Source organism: Eretmochelys imbricata, chromosome 6 (genome assembly GCF_965152235.1).
Source record: "Eretmochelys imbricata isolate rEreImb1 chromosome 6, rEreImb1.hap1, whole genome shotgun sequence".
NCBI lineage: Eukaryota > Metazoa > Chordata > Testudines > Cheloniidae > Eretmochelys > Eretmochelys imbricata.
In genome coordinates, this window is record NC_135577.1 from 4601172 (window position 1) to 4627936 (window position 26765).

The 26765-nt window shown below is 56.1% G+C and overlaps 1 protein-coding gene across 1 annotated transcript; it reads left to right on the forward strand.

The window, feature by feature from the left end:
- Window positions 1-4230: 4230 nt before the first annotated feature.
- LOC144266966 (integrin alpha-D-like) lies at window positions 4231-23230 on the forward strand. The gene is made up of 30 exons (XM_077820563.1): window positions 4231-4340; window positions 4593-4707; window positions 4858-4961; window positions 5266-5330; window positions 6181-6295; window positions 6438-6568; window positions 7417-7562; window positions 7947-8100; window positions 8903-9053; window positions 9428-9501; window positions 9847-9976; window positions 10132-10280; window positions 11182-11322; window positions 11624-11830; window positions 14451-14581; window positions 14864-15021; window positions 15174-15328; window positions 15493-15624; window positions 17745-17818; window positions 18165-18306; window positions 18472-18585; window positions 18701-18780; window positions 20546-20629; window positions 20795-20873; window positions 21135-21242; window positions 21477-21560; window positions 21737-21850; window positions 22065-22157; window positions 22335-22445; window positions 22613-23230. Exons 1-30 carry the CDS (start codon window positions 4304-4306, stop codon window positions 22730-22732), a joined length of 3498 nt encoding a protein of 1165 aa, XP_077676689.1. The 5' UTR covers window positions 4231-4303; the 3' UTR covers window positions 22733-23230.
- Window positions 23231-26765: the final 3535 nt, after the last annotated feature.

Sequence of the window (26765 nt, forward strand, 5' to 3'; positions counted from 1 at the left end):
GGGATGGGGATCGTTTTTGACCCACCGTCTCCCATTCCTTCCTCTTTCGGGTCTTTCACACAGGGTGGACTTACAGGAAAGGTTTATGCTCAGGGTGTTCACAACTCTCTTTCAGGAGGTCAGACCAGTCAACGGTCCATCAGACCACCCTTAGGCGGTAAAGGGGGAAACAGAGGAAAGAAGTTGAGGGAAACACACTCATACAAGGAAGATTCACAGAGGATGTCAACGACCCTCTCACAACCCCCTTCAGCAAAGAACATCAGCTAGTGCCTCATATTACGTCAGGCGAGATGTAGGCAATGGCCAAAAGAATTAGGGTCGTAGGATGTCCAAGGACGTAAAAATAGAGACAAGCATTCCTTGCCTCAGACAGGGCCCATCTCGCTGGTCAAGCCATGCAGAAACGGCCCATCTTGGCCAGGGCTTTTACCACCCTTCTCCATTGGGGCCACAGAGCTTGCTTTAGAGTCACCTCTGGTCACGAGCCGCAGCTTCTCAGAGGACTCTGGGCATCTTTCTGTGACCCTTGCTTTCCCACTGGCACACACACAGAGAAACTAAGTCCTAGGCGGCCACCTTTGTGACTTTTCCGGCCTACCTGAAGGTGTCAGAGCTGTTTGACAATAAAGTTCAGATCCAGCATGCAACTTACCCAATTCCAGAGCCTACAGTCAGTTTTCCACCGAAAACCCAGTATAGAGATTTAAAAGGTCCCTTACCTTTCACATGGCTCCTTGGGTTTGGAGGGAAACGGCCTGCAGTCCTCTAGTCATGGATGATATAGGGTTGATCCCGGATGAGCCCCCCAAATTGTTGTGGAAAATGAGTCACACCATCTGTTTGGTTCAAACAGTCTGAGGCCTTTTATTGAATACAAGCATGCAGGGAGAGGGAGACAGAGATGGTCACACGCAGGTGCCACCCTAGTCTCTCTCACCCCTGCCCCTATAACACCAGTCTTATATAGGTCCAAATCCAAGCCACACAATGCATTTCCTTATTAGTTTTTTTTTCACCACTCAAGCATTATTAATAAAGCCTTATAAGGAATAATTGAAAGACAGCTTCATAATTAGCACAGTGCTGACACACCTTGTTATTATCAAGATCTGTAGTTTGCTGTGGCAGCATTTTGACTACGGACTTTTGCAGGGTAGGGTTCATATAATGGACAGCTAGGGACTTTTCCGGAGGCCGCTTTGGTTCAATTTCTAGTTAGAAAATTGACCCATTATCTGGGTCAAGTGCCACAGCCTAGCATACGTAAATGCTTTTAGCTTAAGCTAAGTCTAGCCATTGTATAGCTTAGCGTATCAACAAAGAATTATTGAATTGAGCCAGTTGTATCTCAGCACTGGGTGAGGGATCCCTGTATAAAAAGCCCCTGTGCCCCACCCCAGAGGCAGCTGCATTTCAGTGCTGGCTGGGGGATCCCTGTATAAATGCACAGCCTGGAAAGTGCTTTGTTCTTGTGCAGGTTGACAGGCATGAGGATATGAAAGATGGGCCCACAGAGCCTAATCCTCTTCCAAAAAAACTCAATCTGTGGTTTTACCACTTCCCTTTCTTCCATGCTGTGCTGATTTGGCTCTGGGGGCAGTGGGGTGCATGGCCCCCGGGCTGGGTTCCAGATTATAATAGGGGAAGTTTTAAACCAGGATGACTCGCTAATTTCTGAACTCTGCGTTTCCCTATTTCTACATCTCTCTCTCTCTCTGGCCTTGTCTGAACTCCACCTTTTGCCTTAAAATTTCCATCTGTTGCTACCACCTCTGGGGTGCGGCATGAGGACTGTTTATACAGGGATCCTTGCCTGGCAATGAGATGCAGCCTTCTCTGGTGTGGGGTGTGGGGGCTGTTCATACAGGGATGTATCACCCAGAACTGAGATCTCCAGCTGTTCATAGGGATTCCATGCCTGGTACTGAAATGCAGCTACCTCTGAGGTGAGGCATGGCAGGAGCGGATGCTGGATCTAGTATAAACAGAGTTTATATCTGGTACCCCTTTTGTAGCAGCCTCATTTTCTCTCCCCATCAGTCTCTATCTCGCACCAGCTCTTGCTCGTTTCTTACAAACACCAAGAACTGGTCTCTATATTTAAACTTCTCTTTCCTCTGCCCTTGAGGAAGGCAGATCTGCTGCATACATGAGGCCAGTTCCAAACCTTGGATGCCGCACATCCGCAGCATCGCATTTGTGGTCGTGGCACTTCCCTCCTCTTTGTGCTCTCCGACCAAAGCTGTTTGTGGTGATAAAAGAAAACATAAGCAGCTCCCCGTCTCACACAAAGGGCAGCTGAGCCAGATGTGCAAAGAGCTCTGCAAAGTGCATTTGAGCTAGAGAAAGGTCAGAGGGTTACGAGAGCAAGTGGAGGCATGCATTAGCCTAGCTCCAGCGATTGATGACTAGAGCGGAGAGGGGACATAGTTTTGCAAAACTCACGAAAGTTGCATCCGTGGCCCTATGATCATCATGTCCGAACACCTCACAATGTCTACTATAGTTATCCTCACACTCCCACTGACCAAAATTATGCTGTCATTGAAAAAGTTCTATGTCATTGTCTGGGCTGTCAAGCGACTTAAACTCTATTTGTGTAACAAAAAAAAAAAAATTCACTTTATTAAGGGATCATGCTCCTCTGACATCTCAACACCTGGAAGACCGTCTGGCAGATAAAGACTTTGAATTAGGGAGATAGGTCCCAGGCTGGAAGGGAGTTCAGTCTGAATACTGAGAGCTGCCTGTAACATTCAGTGGAGTGAGAGTCTGTTTGATTCAAACTTTGCTTAGTCTTGTGGGGGAAATTACTGTTGACCTGACCCCTTCCCATTCTGCGGCACAATCTATGCACTATATGCAAGAGCTGTAACGCAAGAGGCCTACAGGCCTGTATCCTGTAAGGGTGTCCCCACTCCGGGATGCTCTCTGCACTGGGTGCTTCCCTGACCCCCTGATCATTACATACAGTTCAAAGCAAGTACAGTTTATTAAACAGCAATCAGTTAAACAGCACCCAATTAAAAAAAATAAGGAGAAAATGGGAAAAGTTAAAGGAAAACCTGTCACCCTGCTCCGGGGCATGGGGACACCACAACCAGCGTCTCTGGAAGGTAGGGGAAGTTCACAGTCTGTTCCTCACAAGTCCCAGGCCTCCTGCCCAGGCCCTGGCTGTGCTACAGGGATGCTGTGAGTCGGACACTTGTTCTGTCAGTGGCCACATGCCCTCAGGCTCTAGGTGGCAGGACCCTTCTGCCCAGCGTCGCCCCTGCCCCATCGCGGTTATGATCCCCCTCCAAGTCTGGCCTGCAGGGCACCTTGCCTGGGGGGCATTTCCCTGCGCTGGACCGGCTGCCCAGGTTCTCTCTCCCCAGCTGCTCCCTGCACCTGGCTCCGAACTGCTCCAGCCCCAGCCCCAGCCCCAGCTCCAGCTCCACCGTTCTGCCTCAGCCCTGATGCTGCTGCTCTGCCTCCAGCTCCCTGGGCTGCTTCTCTGGCCCCTCTGGCTCTGGCCCAGCTCTGCTCCCCAGATCAACTTGGGCCCCTGCTCTCTCCTTGGCTCAGCCCCACTCTGTCTGACCCAGGCAATTCCAGCTCACACAGAGGACGGGACCCTCCTGACTCCCTGATTAACCTGGCCCCCCGTCAATAAGGCTAACCTGGAGCATTGGCCTCTGCCCGTTGTTCCTGGGGACTGTCAGTCTCAGGGTCCTGATTTCCCATCCACCCCTCCCCTTTCTCTTGGTACTGGGAGCTAGCCAACCAACCTCCCCCTCCCCCCCCGCCCCGAGCTTTCGTAAGGGGACAACAGTGGTTTACAAGTGGTTACACTTGGTTTAGGAGTGGCATATGGGCCAAGTGAGGTGAGACCCAGCGTGTGGGGGGCCAGGGGCCCGGCTGGATCAGGCGAGGGGCCGACTGGGTGGAAAAACTTTGTCTAAGTCAGCATCAAAGGGGTAACCTTCTAGCTGTCGCTCAGTGTACATGTATTCCTGGTCATGAATGACTTTCTCCTGCAGCTGAGTGCTTGGTGTAGGTGTGGGTCTGTCTTTCTCTCCCTGTGACTGTCTGGCTCAGTGCAGTTTGTACGTGCCCGTGTCTGTCAGTGTCGCTGGTGGCGTGTCTGTCTCACTCAGTTTAGCTGAGTCCTGTCCCCTCCCCAGGGCGGGTCTCTCTCTCCCTTTGCAAGGCACTGATATCAATTCTCTTTCCTCGGCACTCAGCTGCTTCCTCAACAGTGCCCTCAAACCTCCCAAGACACTGCTCCCAGCAGTCAGCCCACCTCCAGCTTCCCAGGATGCACCCCTTGCGGCTGCTCATTTACCTGGGCACAGGTGAGTTGCCAGCCGGTGAGGTGGGGAAAAGCTGGGGCCCTGCGTGCACCAGCTCATTGCCTAAACTTCGGGAAGGGGCATGGGAGCATCTGGGCTCTCAGGCCTCCTGGGTTCTGTCCCCAGCTCTGGGAGGGGAATTACAGCGGGGGGCTCGGAATCAGTCCCACAGCCAGGAGGGGCTGGCCCCTCAGCCCCCACCAGTGGCCCCTTCTCAATGGGGAAAGCTAATATGTGGCTGTTTAACCCCTGCAGTGCTGGTACCGAGCCGTGGATTCAGCGTGGATGTGGCGGGACCCATCACCTTCCAGGAGGCAGCCAGGGGGTTCGGGCAGAGCGTGGTGCAGTTCGGGAGTGCCGGAGCTGGGGGGTAAGGGCTGAACAGAGGCCCAGAGCCCTCCAGTAACATGCCTCATATACACCCACGAGAGGTCCATCAGGCTGGGCTGCCCTGCCTGGGCCTCACCATCCAGGGGTGACGCGGCATCCCCTGAGCCCCCCTCTGCTCTCTCCCCCACAGCCTGCTTGTCGGGGCCCCGCTGCAGATGGGAGACGTGAATGAAATCGGCAAAGTCTACAAGTGCGACCCAGGCTCCAGACGCTGCCAGGAGATCCCCATCCAGAGTAGGGGCACCCTGTGCTGTGGGGTCCAGTGGGCTAGCACAGGGGGTCTGGGAGCTAGGACACCTGGGTTCCGTCCCCAGGTCAGGGAGGGGAGTAGGGTCTAGCTGGTTAGAGCAGGGGAGGCTGGGAATCAGGACTCCTGGGTTCTAATTTCTATGCAACAATTTGCCATCACTTCCCCCCAGTGTGTGTGGGGGGCGATGCACAAAGGAGAGGGGGCACGAAATGACTCAGAGATATGCAGGACTAAACATACCCAATGACAAGGTTTCTCACCCTGGTGTTGGCGTGTTTCTCCTCTCAGGGCCCCCCGATGCCGTGAACATGTCCCTCGGATTGTCTCTGGCTGCCCGGGGCTCCAATCTTCTGGTGGGTACCGCCCCTTGGGGTGGGGAAGCGGCTCGCTCTGTGGGTTGTGCCCAGGGGCTGGGTCAGTCTCTGCCCCTGTCCCCCAGAATTCCACGGGATTCTCCTCCCCCCAGCAATGGGAGCGGGATGACTGCGCACCCACCACGCTCCAGATGGGTCATGTTACCACAGGCCTTGAGGGCCTGTGTGCTGCTGTCACCAGGAGGGGATGGGCTGATATCGCAGGAGCGGGTGATCTTACCACAACAAGAGCTGATGTGACAGTGGTCACCGGATGACGTCACCGTCACCGGAACATGGCATTGTTACCATGGTGAGGGATGAATGACAATGCGTGTGTAGGCAGGTGCTAACCACTAGCATAGGTGGGCCATGGCCTTGTGCAGAAGACGGTAACAAGATAACAACGGGGTGAATACAGCCAGGGTGTGATGTTTGTCTGGGGGATGGTGGGACCCAGAACGGTGCACTGGAACAGCAGGGAGGAGGAGACCATCGCCATGAAGATAGTGACTGAGATGTCATGTTGTGAGGGAGGGGGGTGACCGGGTGACATCGCCATGGGGACAGTGACTGTGCGATGACATTGTGAAGGATGGGGGTAACTGGGCGATGTCACTCTGGGGACAGTGACTGGGCACGGCCGTAGCAGGGAGCGTGATAACTAGGTGATGTCCCCCGTCCCCTCTCTGGGAGGCAGGTGCTGGGTCCTGGAGTCCTGTTTGTCCCATGGGGATCCTTCCCCTGGTGGGGACTTTCCCTGCATATCCATGGGGAAAGCAGACTCCCCTCACCCCCAGTGCTCTCCCCAGGGAGTGCCCAGTGACCCCATCCCTCTCTCGTGCCCCAGGTTTGCGGCCCCACGGTGCACCGGGCCTGTGGGGAGAACATGTACATCAACGGCTACTGCTTCCTCCTGGACCAGAGCCTCCGGCAGCTCCAGCGCATCCCGGACACCCTGGCAGGTATGGGGCAGCCCCAAGGGGCCACCGATTGGGGGGGGGACCGGGCAAAATGGGCCCTTTGATCTGGTCTAGCTCTTTCCACTGAGTTTTCTCCATGTTGGTGGAGTTGAGTTAGGACGTGTTTCTTTCCCGTCCCTCTCAGAGTGCCCCAGGCGTGCCACAGACATAGCGCTCCTCGTTGACGGCTCGGGCAGCATCAAACCAGAAAACTTCAGAAAGATGCAGACTTTCATCTCTGAGATCATGAAGCGTTTCCGCAGCACCGATACCCAGGTAACGGGCAGAAGCTGAACCCTACTTACCCTGAGTACTGCCTGAGGGCGAACTCCCAGTCACGGCTGACCCCAGTGCCCCAGTGCGGCGCTAGGGGGCGCTGTGCTGCAGGGAGCAGGGCTGGGGGCTCAGTAAGGGGCGCACTCCTCTCGCAGTCAGTGCTGACCCCAGTGCCCCAGTGCGGCGCTAGGGGGCACTGTGCTGCAGGGAGCAGGGCTGGGGGCTCAGTAAGGGGCGCACTCCTCTTGCAGTCAGTGCTGACCCCAGTGCCCCAGTGCGGTGCTAGGGGGCGCTGTGCTGCAGGGAGCAGGGCTGGGGGCTCAGTAAGGGGCGCACTCCTCTCGCAGTCAGTGCTGACCCCAGTGCCCCAGTGCGGCGCTAGGGGGCGCTGTGCTGCAGGGAGCAGGGCTGGGGGCTCAGTAAGGGGCGCACTCCTCTCGCAGTCAGTGCTGACCCCAGTGCCCCAGTGCGGCGCTAGGGGGCACTGTGCTGCAGGGAGCAGGGCTGGGGGCTCAGTAAGGGGCGCACTCCTCTTGCAGTCAGTGCTGACCCCAGTGCCCCAGTGCGGTGCTAGGGGGCGCTGTGCTGCAGGGAGCAGGGCTGGGGGCTCAGTAAGGGGCGTACTCCTCTCGCAGTCAGTGCTGACCCCAGTGCCCCAGTGCGGCGCTAGGGGGCGCTGTGCTGCAGGGAGCAGCAATGGATTTTGCATCCAAAACCAGGAAAAAATTCCTGCAGAACCAGCGACATCCCGACTGCCTGCCCCAGCCGTTAACTGAGTCCGATTCCTGCTTTTCCTACCCTTCACCCTGGGGTTGTTTTTCTCTCTTCTTCCCTGCCTCCTCCTGCAGTTCGCCCTCATGCAGTACTCGCACAGATTTAGAAAGCACTTCGACTTCTTCCAGTACAGTAGGAGTCGCGACCCCGATGACCTTGTCAGGGCAGTCACACAGCTCACGGGAGCGACGCACACTGCCACTGCCATCCAGAAAGTGGTGTAGGTATTGCCCTGCTCCCCGTGCTGACTCCACAGGGAATGGGCAGCAAGGACCTGCAAGCTAAGGGATAGGGACTCAGGACTCCTGGGTTCTACCCCAGCTGTGAGAGGCGAGTGGGCACTAGTAGGGTAGAGTGGGGTGGGGATGCTGGGAGCCAGGACTCCGGGGTTCGATTGCCAGCTCTGAGCCTCTGTTGCGTTGTGACTTTAAGCAAGTCACAGCCCCTCCCGGTGTCTCAGTTTCCCCATCAGTAAAATGGGGACATGACACTGACCTCCTTTGTGAAGGACTTTGAGATCTGCAATGCCAAAGCAGTGGACGAGCGCTACGTGTTATTACATATCAATAATCCTCCCAGGCGTTCCCCACCCCACCTTTTCCAGGCGGGAGCTGTTCACCTCTGGGAGAGGCGCTCGGGATAAGGCCACCAAGATTCTCATTGTGATCACAGATGGGCAGAAATACAAAGACCCGCTTTCTTATTCAGACGCCATCCCCGAGGCTGAGAGAGCTGGGATCATCCGCTACGCCATCGGGGTGAGCCGTGGCTGCGTGGAGAACTAGTAGGGATCTGAGCCCATGTCCAGGGACATGGTGGTGGTGTGGGAGGCGGGGGCAGTGGGCAGTACAATCAAGCATGGGAGGGCACCGGCACAGAGGCCGGGGAGGCAAAAGGAAGCCAGGTTGTAACTGAGCCAGGGTATGGTGCTATAGCAGAGCTGGAGTTTCACTTGCCAGACCGAGCGGCAGATTGTATCTCGTTAAAGGCTGTTCCTTGTGTCCACTATTGGTCAGGTTGCGAAGCGTTGTCTAGTCAAAGGTGGGATATTCTCACTGCCCTCCAATCCACATGCCCACTCCAATGGTCTTGAAGTTTCGTGTGCTTCCAGGGGATGCAGGGTAGTGTTAGTGATCCACACGTGGGGTGACTTGACCCAAGGGTTGCTGGGACACATTCTCCCACAGATCCAGGATTTGACAAAATCACCCCGTTCTCAATACTGTTATTTCATTTTCTGCACACACTTGGGGCTCAAACAATGGCTCTGGTCCTCCCCAAGCTGACCTGTCACTCAACCCTTATGTCAGCTAGTGCACGGCATCTACTATCCCATTGGGGAAGAAGTATTGGACCAATGATTGGCCTTAGAGTGTGGATTGTCACAGCACAGCTCCAGTGCACCCCATGCCCACACCCCGGAGCGGCACATGGTTCTGGCTGACCGTGTCTCTCGAGGCCCCAGCAGGGCTTGGGGCGGGAGGGTATTCACCCAGGCTCTTGGCCTGTGACTGATGCCGATGCCCTGGTCTCCCCTGCACTCTGCTCCATCCCTTGAAGGTCGGCGAGGCCTTCTCCAGGGCTGCTGCCCAATGGGAGCTCCAGGAGATCGCCTCTGAGCCCACTGACGAGCATGTCTTCCGGGTTGACAATTTTGACGCCCTCCAGGGCATCCAGAATCAGCTGCAGGAGAAGATCTTTGCCATCGAAGGTACCAGAGATGGGGGAGGGGCCGTACTGGTCTGGGGCACTAGAAGTGGGTTTTCAGGGATGAAATGGGACAGGGAGCTGCTGGGAATCCAGAGCTCAAATAGGCCCCAAATATCCTCTCTTTCCCCATCCAACATATATCTACTGATTTATCTCCAGAAATGCCCCTGATGTCTTTCTCATCCGGGGGCCCCAGGACAGGAGACTGGCTGGCACAAGGGGTTGAGGAATGGGACATGGGTCCTTTTCTCAAGGGGGTGCTGGGTCCAATCCAGCCTTGAGGTGGGGAGAAGGGCTGGCTCAGGAAATGGGACATCGGGCCTTTATCATCTATGATGGTCTTTCCTATATCTGTCTGTCTGTCTCTACCCCCAGGCACCCAGTCCCAGAGCGGCAGCTCCTTCCAGCTGGAGATGTCCCAGGAAGGATTCAGCTCCTTGCTGTCCCCTGTGAGTGATGCCTGGCCCCGGGGTGTGTCCCACGCTGACATGCCCTGGGGCCCTGATGGATCTTCCAGCCTAAGTAGCATCAGGCTGGGTTAGTCCCTGAAAGGTAGATGGCCCTTTATTAGCCCAGAGAGCTGGAGGAGCAGTGTGGGCGGTGCTTTTCCCACGGTGCCTGAGAGTGGCGCTGTCCTGCCAGCCGGGGCCTCAGTCGGGGGCGCTGTCTCCCCTGGCAGTCCCCAGTGCCATGCTAAGCCACACTGTTTTGCAGATGGTGAGGAGGTCTCCTAAATATTCCCTGTCCTGTCCGTTCCCTGTAATCAGTCCCCTTTGCCTTGCCTGTCGGTTTAGGACGGGCCTGTGCTGGGAGCGGTGGGAGCCTATGACTGGTCCGGCGGGATATTCCTGTACGGGAGCGGCAGGCAGCCGAGCTTCATCAACGTATCCAGAACCTCCACTGACATGAATGATGCTTACCTCGGTAAGAACAAACCCACCAAGCTTCCCTTACCTATTTAAACAGCCCCCGCGCCCCACCCCAGAGGTGGCTGCATCTCAGTTCTGAGAAAGTTCTGTGCAGCACTGTTGTAGGGCTGTTTCCCATCTCACCTCCCCACGTCCCTCTCTTCCTTTGAGGTTATTCGTCTCAGATCATCACAGCCAATGGGCAGAGCAGCTACATGGTCGGGGCCCCTCGCTATCAACACGCCGGCAAAGTCATCCTGTTCAGCCGGGATACCAATGGCGGGGAATGGACACCCAGATGGGAGCTGCAGGGGGAGCAGGTGTGGGGAGCATTACAGACAATGTGGAGCATGTGTGGGTGTGGTTGTGGGGGACTCGTGCAGGACTGGAGGAAGCCTGTAAGGTTTTGACACCATGTGTTTGGCTTCACCTTCAGGAACGATTCAATCAGAAAGACTCAGGCAGGGGATAAATTTGACTGGTTTAGAGAACTGCACCGCAGCTGACAGTCAGCATCTCTCCAGTATCCCACTGCTCTTACATTCAGTTACGGTTTGTCTACACTGAAAACCCTGAGGCAGTGAGGATGCTACCTACACCAACAGGAGTGCTTCTCCCATTGGCATAGGTAATCCACCTCTGTCTAGCACTGACTACACTGGGGGTTAGGTAGTTTTAATTACGTTGTTCAGGGGGGTGGATTTTCACACCCCCGAGAAACGTAGCTATAATGTTTAGTGTAGACCAGGCCTTAGACAGAACACATAAGACTACTATGAAGAGACTCAGACAGGGTTAAAACATGGCTGATCACATGCACGGTGTCTGAAAAAGATTGTTTGCCCCTCAACTAACGCCACATGTTTCTCGAAGGTCTAACTGCCGGTACATTCCAGCTGAACAGAATTTATAACAGTGACTTAGTCAGAGTGGCTCAGTGAATCAAGGCTACTTGTGCAAGCATGGTCTCGAAAATGAAATGCATCACAATGAGCATTCAGCAGCTTTGAAAGAGGCTGCCGACCTCGGCCTGTGCGTCCACTTAGAAACAAAACTGACGGCAGGAGCAGCACTTGCTGGGTGTAAAGGGTGGGTGAGGGTGAGGATGGAAGGAACATGGGGATTGAATCCTGCTCCCAGCAGGGTGGGGAGTGAGGGACCCCAGTGGGAGAAGAAGGAGGAAGTGACTAAAATGGAGGAGTGACTTCTCTGTCCCTCCAGGTCGGCTCGTATTTCGGGGGTACGCTGTGCGCTGTGGACCTAAACAGAGATGGGAACACGGACCTGGTTCTGATCGGAGCCCCCACGTACTATACACCTCTGAATGGAGGGCGCGTCTATATCTGCTCGTTTAGCCAGCAGGTAGGAGAGACAAGCGGGGCCACGGGAAAGATGGATAGCCTGGGAGTCACGTTTTGCCTGGGCTGCTGTGGGGCTGGGATATTTTGAAAATAAACCCCGTGATACCTGAGACTGTGCTCCAGGGAGCAGGGTGGGGGGCTCAGTAGAGGGTGCACTCACCTAGCAGTGCATGCTGTCCCCAGTTCAGCACTAGAGGGTGCTCTGTTGCTGGGAGAGGCATGGGGAGGCTCAGTAGGGCACACGGACCCGCACAGTGAATGCTGATCCATTTTCCATGTGCTTCTTTGGATCTCGCCTGCAGGGGGTGACGCTGAGGTGTAGGAGAACACTGCAGGGGCAGACGGGGCAGGCGTTCGGGCGCTTCGGGGCCAGCATGTCGGAAATCGGGGACATCAGCGGGGACGGATGGAGAGATGTGGCCATTGGGGCTCCCATGGAGAATGACAATTGCGGGGCCTTGTACATTTTCCATGGGGAAAAGAGAGGCCTCAGACCCCAGTACAGACAGGTGAGCCCAGCCCCTGTGAGGTGGGGTCAACACACAGTCCTGAAGGGTTGTTACAGGGGCCCCAGGGGCCCCTTGTGGCCATTAGCCCCTTTCCCACCTCTCACCCTCCGCTGCCCCCTAGCGCCCATTATACAGTACAGCTGCCCCTGCTGTGGGAATGTTCCTATTCTCATAAGTTTAGGGCAGAACTGAATTGCAGAGTTAATTTTTCCTAAAAAAATTAAATTGTATTACCAGTTGTGTTGAATAAATCTGAAAAAACTTTCATAGAATCATAGAATATCAGAGTTGGAAGGGACCTCAGGAGGTCATCAAGTCCACCCCCCTGCTCAAAGCAGGACCAATCCCCAACTAAATCATCCCAGCCAGGGCTTTGTCAAGCCTGACCTTAAAAACTTCTAAGGAAGGAGATTCCACCACCTCCCTAGGTAACCCATTCCAGTGCTTCACCACCTTCCTCGTGAAAACGTTTTTCCTAATATCCAACCTAAATCTTCCCCACTGCAATTTGAGACCATTACTCCTTGTCCTGTCATCTGCTATCACTGAGAATAGTCTAGATCCATCCTCCTTGGATCCACCTTTCTGGTAGTTGAAAGCAGCTATCAAATCCCCCCTCATTCTTCTCTTCTGCAGACTAAACAATCCCAGTTCCCTCAGCCTCTCCTCATAAATCGTGTGTTCCAGACCCCTAATCATTTTTGTTGCCCTTCGCTGGACTCTCTCCAATTTTTCCACATCCTTCTTGTAGTGTGGGCCCAAAACTGGACACAGTACTCCAGATGAGGCCTCACCAATGTTGAATAGAGGGGAACGATCACGTCCCTCGATCTGCTGGCAATCACGTCCCTTGATCTGCTTTGTCTGAGCAGAGCAGTAACAGTGGCTAGAAGACTAGACATACACAAATGGCAATCCGAAAAGCAACCAACAATTAAAAGTTGGATCATAGATCTTGTAAGCTTGGCCACCCTGGAAAGAATTATCTATGTAATAGCAATATCCAAGAAAACTTCTCCGAGATATGGGATGCTTTCCTCTGAATGATCCTATTAAAACCATTCTTCCCCCGCCCCTTCCTGCCCAGTTCAGTCTCTTTCCATGTCCATCCCCCCTCCTCTGAATTTTGCTTGTTTTGAATTATTCTTTAATCTTATATTAAGAATTTTTCTTTAACCAGCTGCATTTTATAAGCCAGATTTGTTTGTTTCTAAATTATGTATTGCAAGAAATTGATTAATAGTTTAACCAGTAATAAAATATATAGTTATATGTTAAAAGTATAGCTGAGGGTAGACGTCAAATGGTTAATATATTGAGACATTTATGTATTATGAATAATTTGTGTATATTTCGGTTAGTATTTCTATATATATATTTAAAAAATCAATACAAAATTAATAGAAAAAATACAGAACAGCCGCCCCTTCCCCATCCCTCACCCTCTGCTGCCCCCTAGTGCCCATTATACAGTACAGCCGCCCCTTTCCCACCTCTCACCCTCCGCTGCCCTCAGTGCCCCTTGTACAGTACAGCCGCCCCTTTCCCACCCCTCACCCTCCACTGCCCCCGAGTGCCCATTATACAGTACAGCCGCCCCTTTCCCATCCCTCACCCTCTGCTGCCCCCTAGTGCCCATTATACAGAACAGCCGCCCCTTTCCCACCTCTCACCCTCCGCTGCCCCCCAGTGCCCATTGTACAGTACAGCCGCTCCTTTCCCATCCCTCACCCTCTGCTGCCCCCTAGTGCCCATTGTACAATACAGCCGCCCCTTTCCCACCTCTCACCCTCCGCTGCCCCCCAGTGCCCATTATACAGAACAGCCGCCCCTTTCCCATCCCTCACCCTCTGCTGCCCCCCAGTGCCCATTGTACAGTACAGCCGCCCCTTTCCCATCCCTCACCCTCTGCTGCCCCCTAGTGCCCATTGTACAATACAGCCGCCCCTTTCCCACCTCTCACCCTCTGCTGCCCCCTAGTGCCCATTGTACAATACAGCCGCCCCTTTCCCACCTCTCACCCTCCGCTGCCCCCCAGTGCCCATTGTACAGTACAGCCACCCCTTTCCCACCCCTCACCCTCTGCTGCCCCCTAGTGCCCATTGTACAGTACAGCCGCTCCTTTCCCATCCCTCACCCTCCACTGCCCCCCAGTGCCCATTATACAGAACAGCCGCCCCTTTCCCACCCCTCACCCTCCGCTGCCTCCCAGTGCCCATTGTACAGAACAGCCGCCCCTTTCCCATCCCTCACCCTCTGCTGCCCCCCAGTGCCCATTATACAGTACAGCCGCCCCTTTCCCATCCCTCACCCTCTGCTGCCCCCCAGTGCCCATTATACAGTACAGCCGCCCCTTTCCCACCTCTCACCCTCCGCTGCCCCCCAGTGCCCATTGTACAGTACAGCCGCCCCTTTCCCACCTCTCACCCTCCGCTGCCCCCCAGTGCCCATTGTACAGTACAGCCGCCCCTTTCCCACCCCTCACCCTCCGCTGCCTCCTACTGCCCATTGTCCAGTACAGCCGCCCCTTCCTCTCCCCTCACCCTCCGCTTCCCCCGAGTGCCCATTGTACAGAACAGCCTCCCCTTTCCCACCCCTTACTGCTCTCTCTGCCCCACAGCGCATCGAGGGGTCGCTGTTTCCCAGCAGGCTGCACTACTTTGGCCAGGCCGTCAGTGGCGGGACAGACCTGACGGGGGACGGACTGCCAGACATCGCGGTAGGGGCACAAGGGCAGGTCCTGCTGCTGAGGTGAGTTACTCTGTGTCGTTGCGCTGCTCCACATGGCAGTCACAGACAGCACCAGTGCATGTGTGTGTGTGTGTGTGTGTGTGTGTGACTGCTGCCCCCTGCTGGAGAATGGCACAATGACAGCTCTGCTGCTCCCTTCTCTGCCCCCAGCATCTCCTCTAGCAGAGCTGCATGTCCATATCCCATCTCCCTGGGGTGCTGGGTGGGAGGCTCAGGGGAGGGAAGGGGCCTGGCCCCATTGCAGGGAGCAGCTGGGTGACGGTTCTATTCCTCCCATGGCAGGTCTCGGCCGGTGCTCAGAGTCGGGGTCTCCATCAGTTTCCAGCCCCCCAGGATCCCAACCTCAGTCTTCCACTGCCAGGGGCAGGAGCAGCTCAACACGGAGGCCAGCAGGGCAAATATCTGCTTCACCATCACTAAGAGCACCATGGACAGCCTAGGTCTGACCAAACCCCTCCCCCCTAAGACAGCCAGTCTCCTGGGGCTGGATCGGAGCCAGCACCCCCTAGGGGGGAAAGGCCCCCATGTCCCATTTCCCCTTGATGGTCCCGCTCTCAGTCTCTCTCTGTCCGTCGTTTCCACTCCCCTGTAGGCAACAGGATCTCCAGCACCATCCAGTACAGCCTGGCCCTGGACCCCGGGCGGACGAAGATCCGAGCCACCTTCGTCTCCAATGGCCCCGTCCTGAGCGGGGAGCTGCAGCTTGGCATCGAGACGAGATGTGAGACATACCAGATAACATTACCTGTGAGTGTGGGGGGTCCTAACCCCTTCCCCTCCGACTGTGTCTGCCTCTCCCACTCTGCCCCTCGCTCCCAAATCACCCAGAGAACAAACCTCTCTCCGGGTCCCACCCAGCCCCCAGCCCCCCTTTCCCTTCAGGGGCCCGACATGTCTCTCTGTCTCCCCAGCTCTGCCCAGAGGACACCCTGACCCCCATCACCCTGCGCCTCAACTACACCCTGACGGGGGAGCCCATTGCCGTTGTCCATCGCCTCAGACCCATCCTGAGCGAGGACTCCACCGTGATGACTTCAGGCGTGGTAAGGCTGCCAGAGCCGGGCAATGGTGTTTGTGACAGCGTCAACGTTGGTTGTAGTGGATCTGGGTGTGGTTGCAGTGCTGGAGTAGCCTGAATGGATGTTCTGTGGTGATGGGTAAAATTGTGATGTGGGTGACAGCATTGGGTGAGGTGGCATTGGTTGTGTTATTGGTGATGTTGTTGGTTAGGACTGCAGTGGTTTCGGTGACAGTGTTCGCTGAGGTTGAAGTAGCTGTGTTTGTGAGGGGTTGGTTCAGATTGTAGTGATCTCGGTGACAGTATGGTTTGAGGTTGTAGTCATTATGGTATGGGTGATGTTGGCTCAGACTGTAATGGTCTTGGTGGCAGTATTGGTTCAGGTTGTTGTGGCTTTGTTGCTTGTAGGGGTGCAGATTGTATTTGTGGTGGTGATTGTGTTGAGATTGTACCGGTGACAGTGTTGGCTGAGGTCGTAATGGTTGTGTTGTTAGTTACGGTGTTGGTACAGAAGATACTGATGGGTGGCGGTGGTTAGAGTGGTGTTGGCGACAGTGTAGTTTGTGGTTGCTGTGGGTGAGTGGTTGGTGACTGTTGTTTCAGACTCTATTGACTCTCTATTATGGTAGAGATTGTAATTGTATTAGTTACCGGGTTAGTTGTAGTTGCAGTGGCTGTGTTGGTAACTGTTGTTTCAGACTCTATTGGTAGCGGTGGTTGGTGAGATTGTAATGGTGTTGGTTACACTGTTGGCTGAGGTTGTAGTGGTTATGTCATCGTGACAGTGTTGGTTGACACTGTATGGGAGGTGTCAAGGCTGATTCCCCACTCTGGCACTTTGAGTGCAGAAGGTGGGGGCCCGCAAGGATTCTAAAAATGGATACTGGCCACTCCAGGCTGGTATTAAACTCCAAGGTTACTGCTTCTCTCTGACCTTGGCTGGGTAGAGGCTGCCCCCACCCAAGTGCAGAACCCCTTTGAGAGCCCAGGAAGGTGCACTTGGGAAATTCCTCCTTGTGGGGTACCCTCAAGCCCTTTCACCCCGTCTCCGGGGAAGCGCTGAGAAAGAAAAAAAGGAAATCAGCTGTTGCCACCGGCTAATTAAACATCTGCACTAACCTCTTAAGACAAAATTCCAATTCTGCTCTTAAAAAAGGTAAATTTTATTAATAAAAAAAAGAAAGAAAACACATCTGGGAACTCAGGTGACTGCTAGTTTTTACAAGAGCAATTACAAGAATTAAGCATCAAGAATCGCTTCCTTGAGGTTCAGCTTAAAAGTTACCAGCAAAACAAAAGCACCTGGGGTTAGCACAGAGGAATCCACAAGCCATAAAGAAATAAAAGGGATCAACCTGATCGCATCTTCCTAGACATTCCCTGATCCACTTACATATCTGGGGTTTTAAATGAGTAGTTTCTAGGTATGATACTGATGGTTTTTAATACCTGGCCTAAGCTATTCACAGCTTAACTGCTGCCCTGTCTGCCTCTCCCTGGGAGAACAACAACAGACAGACCAAAGGGTAGTCGTTTCCATTTTAAAAAGTTCAAGCCTTCCCATTGGCTCTTTTGGCCAGGTGGCCACTCACTTCCTTTTCCCTATGCATAACAGTGAGACTTTCTAACCCTTTACAGGCAGAGCAATTAGAGAACAGCTACTAAGAGGGAGTTTATCGCCACTGGCTGGCTGGGTGTCCATAAAAGGGAGCTGCCCCCCACTCCCCCCTTTCCTTTATCACAGGCGGTGGTGGTGGAAGTGACAGTGGAGACTGTAGTGGGGGGTACGATGGCAGAGGTTGTTGCCTCTATAACGCTGGCGGTGGCGTTAGTTCAGACTGTGATGATGTTGATGCCGGTTGCAGTTGAGACTGTGGGGCACCTGTTGACGGTGCTGGTGACGCTGTCCGTTCCGACTGTTCGGGTGCTGGTGGCGGGTTGGGAATGCGAAGGTGCAGGTAACAGTGTAGGGGGGCAAATGCAGCCGTTGCGTTCTTGGTGAGGCTGTTTCAGACTGTATTGCGGGCGGTGGTGACGACTGAGATTATCTGATGGGTGACGACGCTGGCTGAGTTTTGCTCCAGTCCCCTCCTAACCACCCTGACCCCTGCTCCCTTCCCCGCCTCCCCTGGGATCTCGCCCTAGCTCCCGTTTGAGAAGGACTGTGGCACTGACAGCATCTGCACTGATGAACTACAAATTTCCTTCAGTTTCTCTGGGTAAGTCCTCCCCCTGCCTCCCCCCTCCTCCCCCCAGATAACTTCCACAGTGGGACCCGTCCGGCTGGATCAGGCCTCAGATCTGCAACACCCAGCAGGAGATCTCCCCATATTTCCTCGTGGCATCTCACTGGGCACCGATATAGGAAGCTGGCAGCCCTTTTATAAGAAGCTCGCACCACTGCCCCAGCGCGGCATTAGGGGTTGCGTGGGGTTCCCATCTGGGCACTGTTATAGGGCGCTCACAGCACTGGTTTCCCCTGCTGGGCACTATCTTGAGGAAGCTTGCAATGATGCTGGGGCACTGCCCTCCCTGAGGAAGCTCACCCCTTTGTCTCCCCCTTAGCTTGAGCACCCTGATGGTGGGGGTCACCCCCAAACTCAACATCACCGTCTCCATCCAGAACCGCGGGGAGAATTCCTACAGCACCATGGTGCGGTTCTTCTACCCGGCCGCGCTGTCCTACCGCCGGGTCCTGCTGCTCCAGGTACCATCCAAACCCTCCAAGCACTGCCGACAAGGAGGGCAGGACACAGGGGATGGTGCAGAGGGCGGGCATGGGCTCAGCAGGGGGTGCTGTGCTGCAGGGGGCGGGGGCTCAGCAGGGGGTGCTGTGGGCCCTGTCTTTCACTGGATGGTTTCCTGTGCTCAGTCTAACAGGAGAGCCATGGTCATTAAGTGCAGCTCGGCCGTGGGCTCCGAGGAGCAGACTCAGAGGAACAGCACCTGCCACATCAACCACCCCATCTTCTGGAGTGGGGCCAAGGTAGGATTGCCCCCCCCGCTCAGCCCAGTAGCCTGTCACTGCCCATCCCCTGCTTTCTCTGCCAGTTTGCCAGGCCCTGAGCCTGGCTCTCTCTCACCCCACATGTGTTTTCCAGGCCATTTTCATCGCCACCTTTGACGTCTCCCCCAAAGCCGATCTGGGGGACAGTCTGCAGATCACAGCCAAAACCAGCAGGTGAGGGGGGCATGCAGGCCACAGAGGGCAGTGTGGGAGGCAGTGCAGAGGGCTAGGTGTGTAGGGCAGTGCAGTGGGGTGTGGTGCATGGTTCAGTCTATTGATGTGTAGGGGAGGGCAATGGTATGTGGTGCCTGGTGCAGACTGCAGGTTAGTGCAGTGATGCATGGTCCAGTGAAATGCAGTCAGGTGTAGGGCAGTGCTGTGTGCTGCAGTGCAATACAGTGATGCGCATTGCAGTGATGGATGGTGCGATGGCAGTTCCACAATGCCTGTGCAGTGAAATGCAATGGAGTGGGGGGCAGTGCCGTGCAGGGCAGTGATGCCAGTCACAGTGCCATTGAATGGAGGGCACAGCCGCTCAATGGCCTAGGAGGCAGTGCAGCACGGTGATGTGTGGCACTGCTGAGTGGCAGATGCCATAAAGCCAGGCAGAGCAGTGTGATGCAGCCCAATGCATGAGGCACCGTGCGGGCTGATGATGCCGGCTAGTACACTGCCCCACGGCAGACAGCCAGGGTGCAGTGGTGCAGGGCAGTGACGCATGCTGAGAGGCATTGTGCAATGCTGTACGCTCAGGGAAAGGCTGGGTGGCACAGTACAATTACCTGTACTTCAGGGTGGTGCAGCGATCTATACTCAAAGCAGTGGAGTATGTTGCAGTACAGTGATGGAAACTGCAGGGTGATGCAGTGCTGTATAATCCACAGCACTGGCATATGGTGCACTGCAGTGCAGTGGATTATGGTGCAGCTCACTGACGTAGACTGCAAGGTGGTGCAGTGGGGTATAAACCAGAGCAGTGGCATTTGGTGCAGTGCAGCAGAGTATGGTGCAGGGCAGCGGCATATGGCGCAGTGCTGCAACCTAGGCTGCACTGTGGTGCAGTGATGCATAACCCAGACCAGTGGAGTATGGTGCAGTGCAGTGATGTATGCGGGAGGACAGGGCAATGGTGTATGGCAGTGGTTCTCAAACTAGGGCCGCCGCTTGTTCAGGGAAAGCCCCGGCGGGCCGGGCCGGTTTGTTTACTTGCCGCGTCTGCAGGTTCAGCCGATCACGGCTCCCAGTGACCGCGGTTCGCCGCTCCAGGCCAATGGGGGCTGCGGGAAGCGGCACGGGCCGAGGGATGTGCTGGGTGCCCTTCCTGCAGCCCCCATTGGCCTGGAGCGGTGAACCGCGGCCAGTGGGCAGGGCCGCCCAGAAGGAGGGGCAAGTGGGGCAATTCGGCGGGTCCTTCGGTGCCGCCGAACACACGGGGAGTGAAGGACCCGCCGGCGCTTCTTCCGCTCCGGGTCTTCGGCGGCAAGGGGTCCTTCCGCTCCATGTCTTCAGCGAAGTGCCCGGAAGACCTGGAGCGGAGGGACCCCCGACGCCGAAGACCCCAGGCCCCCTGAATCCTCTGGGCGGCCCTGCCGGTGGGAGCCGCGATCGGCCGAACCTGCGGACGCGGCGGGTAAACAAACGGGCCTGGCCCGCCAGGGGCTTTCCCTGGACAAGCGGCGGCTCTGGTTTGAGAACCACTGGTGTCTGGTGCAGTGCAATGGAATATGGCGTTCTGCAGTGACATATATTGCAGTGCAGGACAGTGGTGTGTAACCCAGAGTTGTGATGTATGGCGCAATACAGTGACTTAGGGTGCAGGGCTCGGGTAGTTCGTGCAGGGCAGTATTGTGCAGGGCAGTGAACTCTGGTGCATTCTCCCTGCAAAGTTACTTGGCTGTTTCTCTTCACATCTCTCTCCTTTGCCCTCCCCTCCCACCAGTGACAATGGCGGCCCCATCACCGAGCGCATGATTCACCGGGCGGAGCTGCCTGTCAAGTACGGCATCTTCCTCATCCTCACCAGGTTGGTCCGTGTGGAGACAGAGGGGACAGGTTGGAGAGCACCCCCTACTGAGCCCCCTGCTCCCTGCAGCACAGCGCCCCCTTCTGGACATGACACCCCCCTGTCACTCTTCATTACTCTCACCCACTCCTATCCCTCGTCCCTTCTGTCCTTTTCCTCCCCCAGCCTCGAGGAGTCCACCAAGTACGTCAACTTCTCCGCCGAGGAGGCAGGGACAAGTGTGCCAGTGACACATGGGTATGAGGTGAGGCCAATGGCACAGAGTGTGAGGGGGGAGATGGGGAAAGGGGGGGAGGGCTCAGAGGAGGGGGATAGAATAGAATTGCCTGAGTGGGGTCTGAGGGTTAGAGCACAGAGGGGTGGGGGTGGGCAGGGAGCCAGGACTCCTGGGTTCTACCCCCAGCTCTGGCAGGGGAGTGGGGTCTGAGTGACAGAGTGGGGGCTGGGGATCAGATCTCCTGGGTTCTCTTCCTGCAGTGCCCTGTAGCGAGTCTGTTTCTTTCAGGTCAAGAACCTGCGGCAGCGAAGCGTCCCCATCTCGGTCACGTTCCAGTTCCCCGTGGAGCTGAGCGGGGTCCGGGTGTGGGACGCCTCTGAGGTCATCCCCTCCAAGGTACCTGCCTCTCCCTGCCCTTGTGTGTGTGAGATGGGCCCAGTGACGCCGGCTCGGCCCTACAGCGCCCCCTGCTGGGACAGGCTGCTTACGGGGGAAACACACCCTGTCCCCACCCCCTAAACCAGCCAGTCCCCTGTCCTAGGGCCGGATTAGAGCCAGTGCCCCATAGAGGGGAAAGGCCCCGGGTCTCCTTCCCGCCCCCGTTAACACCGTGTCTCTCTCCCTCCCCAGCCCCAGCTGGCTCAATGCACCAGTGAGGCTGAAACGCCCGGTTCGAAGGACTTTGTGAAGCAGATGAGCGAGCGCCCCCTGCTGGTGAGTACAGCCTGGTGCGGGTCCCAGCAGCCCCTTCCCCTCCGCACTAACACAGACAGCGAGTGGGGGGCTGAGCTGGGGGAGCGACCCCTGCTATAAACAGACCCAGACCCTCATGGCCATGCTGAGCCCCTGCATGCCCCCTGCCTCACCCGGCGATATCCTTCCGCCCCCAGGACTGCTCTGTGGCCACCTGTAAGAAGATCCGGTGCCAAATCCCCTCCCTGGAATTGCAGCAGCCGCTGGAGTTTATGATCAAAGGGAACGTCAGCTTCCAGTGGGTCTCCCAGGTACGAGAGCTGCCTCTGCCTCCTGGCCCCAGGCAAGAGATCCCCCCGTGTGAAAAGCCCCTGAGCCCCTCCCCAGAGGTGGCTGCATCTCAGTGCTGGGCAAGGGATTGCTCCTATGTGAACAGCCTGTAAATTGCTCTGGGTCCCTCTGGGGTGATGCTCTGGGCTGGTTTGTGTCATTTCTGGTCAGGGACAGTGAATTTCTCTGTTCCAGACTCAGCAGCAGAAAGTGAGTCTGGTGAGCGAGGCCCGGATTGAATACGAGGAGAAGAAATACACCCAGAAGGAGGGATTCGTCCAGCGCCAGGTACCAGAGTGACCTCGCCCGGGATAGAGAGAGCATCGGGTAGTGATTAGAGCTGGGAGCCAGGACTCCTGGGTCCTGTCCCTGCTCTGGGAGGAAGTGGGGTCTGGGGATTTAGAGCAGGGGCGGGTGATGGTGCCCCGACTCCTGGGTCCCCATCTCACAGCTCCTCTGCCCCAGGTGCAAACGTTGGTGGAGCGCTCCGAGGTCTATAACTACTTGCCCATCATCATGGGCAGCAGCGTGGGGGGCCTGGTCCTGCTGGCTCTCATCACCGCAGCCCTCTACAAGGTGAGTGGGGCAGGGCTTGGACCCCTCCCCCACCACCCTGGGGTCGGGGCCTGTGGCTCTCCCAGCTGGGTGGGGGCAGGGAGAGGGTCCCACACCCCATCCCCCTGACCCACAACGTGAGTCTGTCCGTCTGCTTCTCACTATCTCTCCCCTCTGTCTCCTACCAGCTCAACTTCTTCAAGCGCCAGTACAAGAAGATGATGGAGGACGCGAGGGATGGTGCTGGGGCCAGGCTGGACCAGAGCAACTCTGCCAATGTCTGCCTCAGCCCCAACCTCCCCAAATAATAGCCCCCCCTGCCCTGCCCCGCCCCAGAATGCTCTGCTTCTGCCTTCCCGCACATCTGCCCCCCATGGACTACTCTGGATCTGCATTCTGATGACCTACTTGCACTCAGAACATAGCCCTATAACAACCATGTGGGGCTGGGAGTCTGGACTCATGAATTCTCTCCCCAGCTCTGGGAGGGGAGTGGGGTCTAGTGGTTAGAGCGGACGGGGGAAGCTGGGAGACAGGACTCCTGGGTTCTATCCCCAGCTCTGGAAGGGGAGTGGGGCCTAGAGGGTTAGAGCTGGTTCTATCTCTGGCTCCAGTAAGGAACTGGGGTCTAGTGGTGAGAACGGGCGGGGGAAGCTGGGAGACAGGACTCCTAGGTTCTATCCATAGCGGATGAGAGGTCTGTGGTATGCGAGATCAGAATAATAGGGGACGTGAACCCTCTTGCAAAGCGATGGATGCTAAGGAGCTCAGTGTGTTCAGTTTATTAAACGAAGATTGAGGTGTGATTGCCGTGTATTAATGTGACCAAGCGGGAATTTTTCATAATATTTTGGATGACTATTGTGTGTGCCTCAGTTTCACCGATGTGGCGCACGGTTAACTAGGTGTGGGGGGGAACGGTTTTTACTCTTTGCAGAGACTCTTTGCAGGTGTGACTGATAGCTGGCCTGGCCCCCTTGCCCATGTGGAGCCTGAGAAGGCAATGGTCACTCCAATTGCCCGAATATTTCATACCTAGCAACTAACGACCAGGGATGGCCAAACCCTCCGCAGGAAGCCAGCCGGGTGTGACCAGCTGGAGGACAAAGAGCTAGGGAGGGGCCAGGTGAGGTTGTTAAGTGTGGGCTGCTGGAGGAAGAAGGAGACTCTTCTGACTTGGGACAAAAGAGGGTTCAGAGGGCGAGTCTGGACCGACCCAGATGGACCGTGCTGTAACTTTCTGCTCTCTGTGCTAACCACGGGGTTTCTACGCTGTTTTCCAGACATCTAAGAACCCGCCTGCTTTTACAGTGCTGGCTGAAAGTCACTGCGGATGCTGAAGGTGGGGAGGCCTTGCTCCCTTTGGGGGTACAAGTCTCCCTCCGGTGTCCATCTCAGGCCAACTCGCTCCAGAGAGCTCACGGTTTGAAGCAGGGCTGCTGCAGGCTCCAAAGTTTGGTCCCCGGAGGCGGGGAAGCCAACGGGCTCACTCCAGTGAGAGAGCGTGACCCGAAGGGGGCTGACGCACTAAGGGGCTCCTCCCAGGGACTGTTCCAGAGCCGTGTGAGAGCACCGAGCCGTGTGGGTCTGTGACAATTATTCTCTCCCCGGGGAGACAGGTTCAGGTACCACAGGGCTCTTTACTCTCACAGAGAAACGCAGAACAAGAACGGACAGCTGGAAGCTGAAGCCTGGCAAGCGCCTACCAGAAATAAGGCCCCCCTTTTTCACAGTGAGGGTGATTAACCCTTCGGACAAATTGCCAAAAGAAGCGATAGATTTTCCGTCTCTCGCTGGTTTCAAATCCAGACTGGAGGGTGCTTTAGCCAAACGCTTTGATCCATACAGGGGGGCAGGGTGAAATCCTCCAGCCTGTTCTCTACAGCAGGTCAGACTAGAGCCCGTTGTCCAGCCGGAACAGCTACGAAGCGATGAAAACAATTCTCTGCAGAAATTTCCCCCCGGGGTGGCTGATCCCCAAAGTGTCCACCGCAGGGTTCTCGCGCCTTCCTGAGGGCGGGCAGTGTCAGAGGCAGGGTGGGCCGCTAGGTCTGATCCAGCAAGACAGGGAGGTTCGGCTTGATGGGGCAGGGGCCAGGGGTCTGAGAGCAGAGGGAGGAGGCTGTGGATTTCCGTGGTTCTTTCCCTGTTTGGAACTTCCCTACGCGCTGGAGAATTAGAGGGTTAAAACCAATGAGCCCTGAGCCTGGCTATTTCCCAGAGCGGTTTGGTAAGGGGGCTGTCACAGCACAGGGGCTTTCCTGTCCCAGCGGCCTGCACACCTGGGTCCCCCGGCCCCATGTGTGTAAGCCCCGGGGATCACTGGCCGGCCGTGAGCAGGGCGCTGGGCACAGGGGAGAAGCAGCCAGATGCGGCCCCCGGGAGGGAGAGAAACAGCAGCCGAGGCAGGAAATCGGTGCCAAGAGGAAGCGGCCGCAGGGACTTGTAACCCTCAGGCTTGGAGGCCAGAAGGGACCATCATGATCATCTAGTCTGGCCTCCTGCACATTGCAGGCCACAGGACCTCGCTCGCTCCTGCACTAGACCCAGAACCTCTGGCTGAGTCACCGAAGCCCTCAAATCGTCAAGTGACAGAGAATCCCCCTTTTGCACCCGTTTAAACCTGCAAGTGCTCCGTGCCCCACGCTGCGGAAGAAGACGATGAGGGGATCGGAGCTGACCCAAATCTGGGATAGGAGAAACCCTCCGCCGCCCCCAAGCCAGCGCTGAGGCGACAATGGGGGCTGTGTGTCTGTGCAGCTGAGCCCTGTGCGGGGCTGAGGAAACAGAAGTTATGGGGGGCTGGGGCCAGAATTAATTGCTCAGCAGAGGGGTGGGCGGACGTGGGGGTGACTGCTCCTGCAGCGGGATCCAAAATCAGGATGCCCAGCTCTGGGAGGGGAGTGGGGTCTAGTGGGTTAGAGCAGGGGGGTGGATAGGGCTGGGCGTCAGGACTCCTGGGTTCCATGCACAGCTCTGGGAGGGGAGTGGGGTCTAGTGGGTTAGAGCAGGGGGGTGGATAGGGCTGGGCGTCAGGACTCCTGGGTTCCATGCACAGCTCTGGGAGGGGAATGGAGTCTAGTGGGTTAGAGCAGGGGGGTGGATAGGGCTGGGCGTCAGGACTCCTGGGTTCCATGAACAGCTCTGGGAGGGGAATGGAGTCTAGTGGGTTAGAGCAGGGGGGTGGATAGGGCTGGGCGTCAGGACTCCTGGGTTCCATGCACAGCTCTGGGAGGGGAGTGGGGTCTAGTGGGTTAGAGCAGGGGGGTGGATAGGGCTGGGCGTCAGGACTCCTGGGTTCCATGCACAGCTCTGGGAGGGGAGTGGGGTCTAGTGGGTTAAAGCAGGGGGGTGGATAGGGCTGGGCGTCAGGACTCCTGGGTTCCATGCACAGCTCTGGGAGGGGAATGGAGTCTAGTGGGTTAGAGCAGGGGGGTGGATAGGGCTGGGCGTCAGGACTCCATGCCCAGCCCTGACATTATCTTGTCACGTGACCTTGTCCACATTCTCTCTTCCAGTCTCTGTGCCTCCATTTCTGTCTGTGGAGTAACAAGCCCTCCCTCGCTGCAAGACACCTCTCTTAGCTCACTGGGGACACAGCACAGACCCCAAATCTTAACTGCCCCTTGCCTTGACAGCTCCACTTTGGACACTTTTTTTTCAGTGGCTGCTGTAAAGTGATCTGAGCCCTGTTCCGTTTGTACCTGGCTTCTTCACCCTCATTTTAGTCTTATTAAAATGGGTATTTTTTTTTTAAAAGAATCACCGGAACGCCGGCACGGGGATCAGAAATGGGGGGTTAACCCTTTCTATCGGATATTCGATCTTTGTGCTCAGAGCTGTGCGGTGAATCTGAAAGTCCGGCAGGATGATAATTCCTCCTAGTAGGGGAATGAAGGATTAAGTCCCCCCTGCTCTTCTGTGCTGGGAGCAGAAGCTGTAACAGCACAAGGAGTTTCCTGTTCCCACCCCTCCCCTCGGCCCCTTTCCGGGATCAGAGCCAGAACCACACCTGGGACCCCCCCGCCCACCTCCTAACCAGCTCTAGGGTAGCATGGGAGGGAGGATCTGTGCAGCTGAGCTCAGCAGGGTACCCCTAACTCAGCCGGAACCTCCCCCACTTTCCACCTGATGTGGCCATGAGCTGGTTGAGGGAATTAATTTGAGCTACCGGCTGTTTACACAGGGATACTTCCAAGGGCACTTAGATACAGCCACCCCTGGGGTGGGGCAGGGGGAGTCTTTATGCAGGGATTCCTTGCCTGGCACAGAGATGCAGCCGTCTCTGGGGCAGGGCAAACTGGTGTCTAACAGCAACACTGCAAAAGAGTTGAGGACAGC

Bases quoted from the DNA above. Each gene is read 5' to 3' on its own strand.
- LOC144266966 (XM_077820563.1), top strand. From the start codon at position 4,304: ATGCACCCCTTGCGGCTGCTCATTTACCTGGGCACAG. The intron at 6,569-7,416 runs GTAACGGGCAGA...CTCCTCCTGCAG, and splicing joins TCCGCAGCACCGATACCCAG to TTCGCCCTCATGCAGTACTC. The intron at 15,625-17,744 runs GTAAGGCTGCCA...ATCTCGCCCTAG, and splicing joins CCGTGATGACTTCAGGCGTG to CTCCCGTTTGAGAAGGACTG.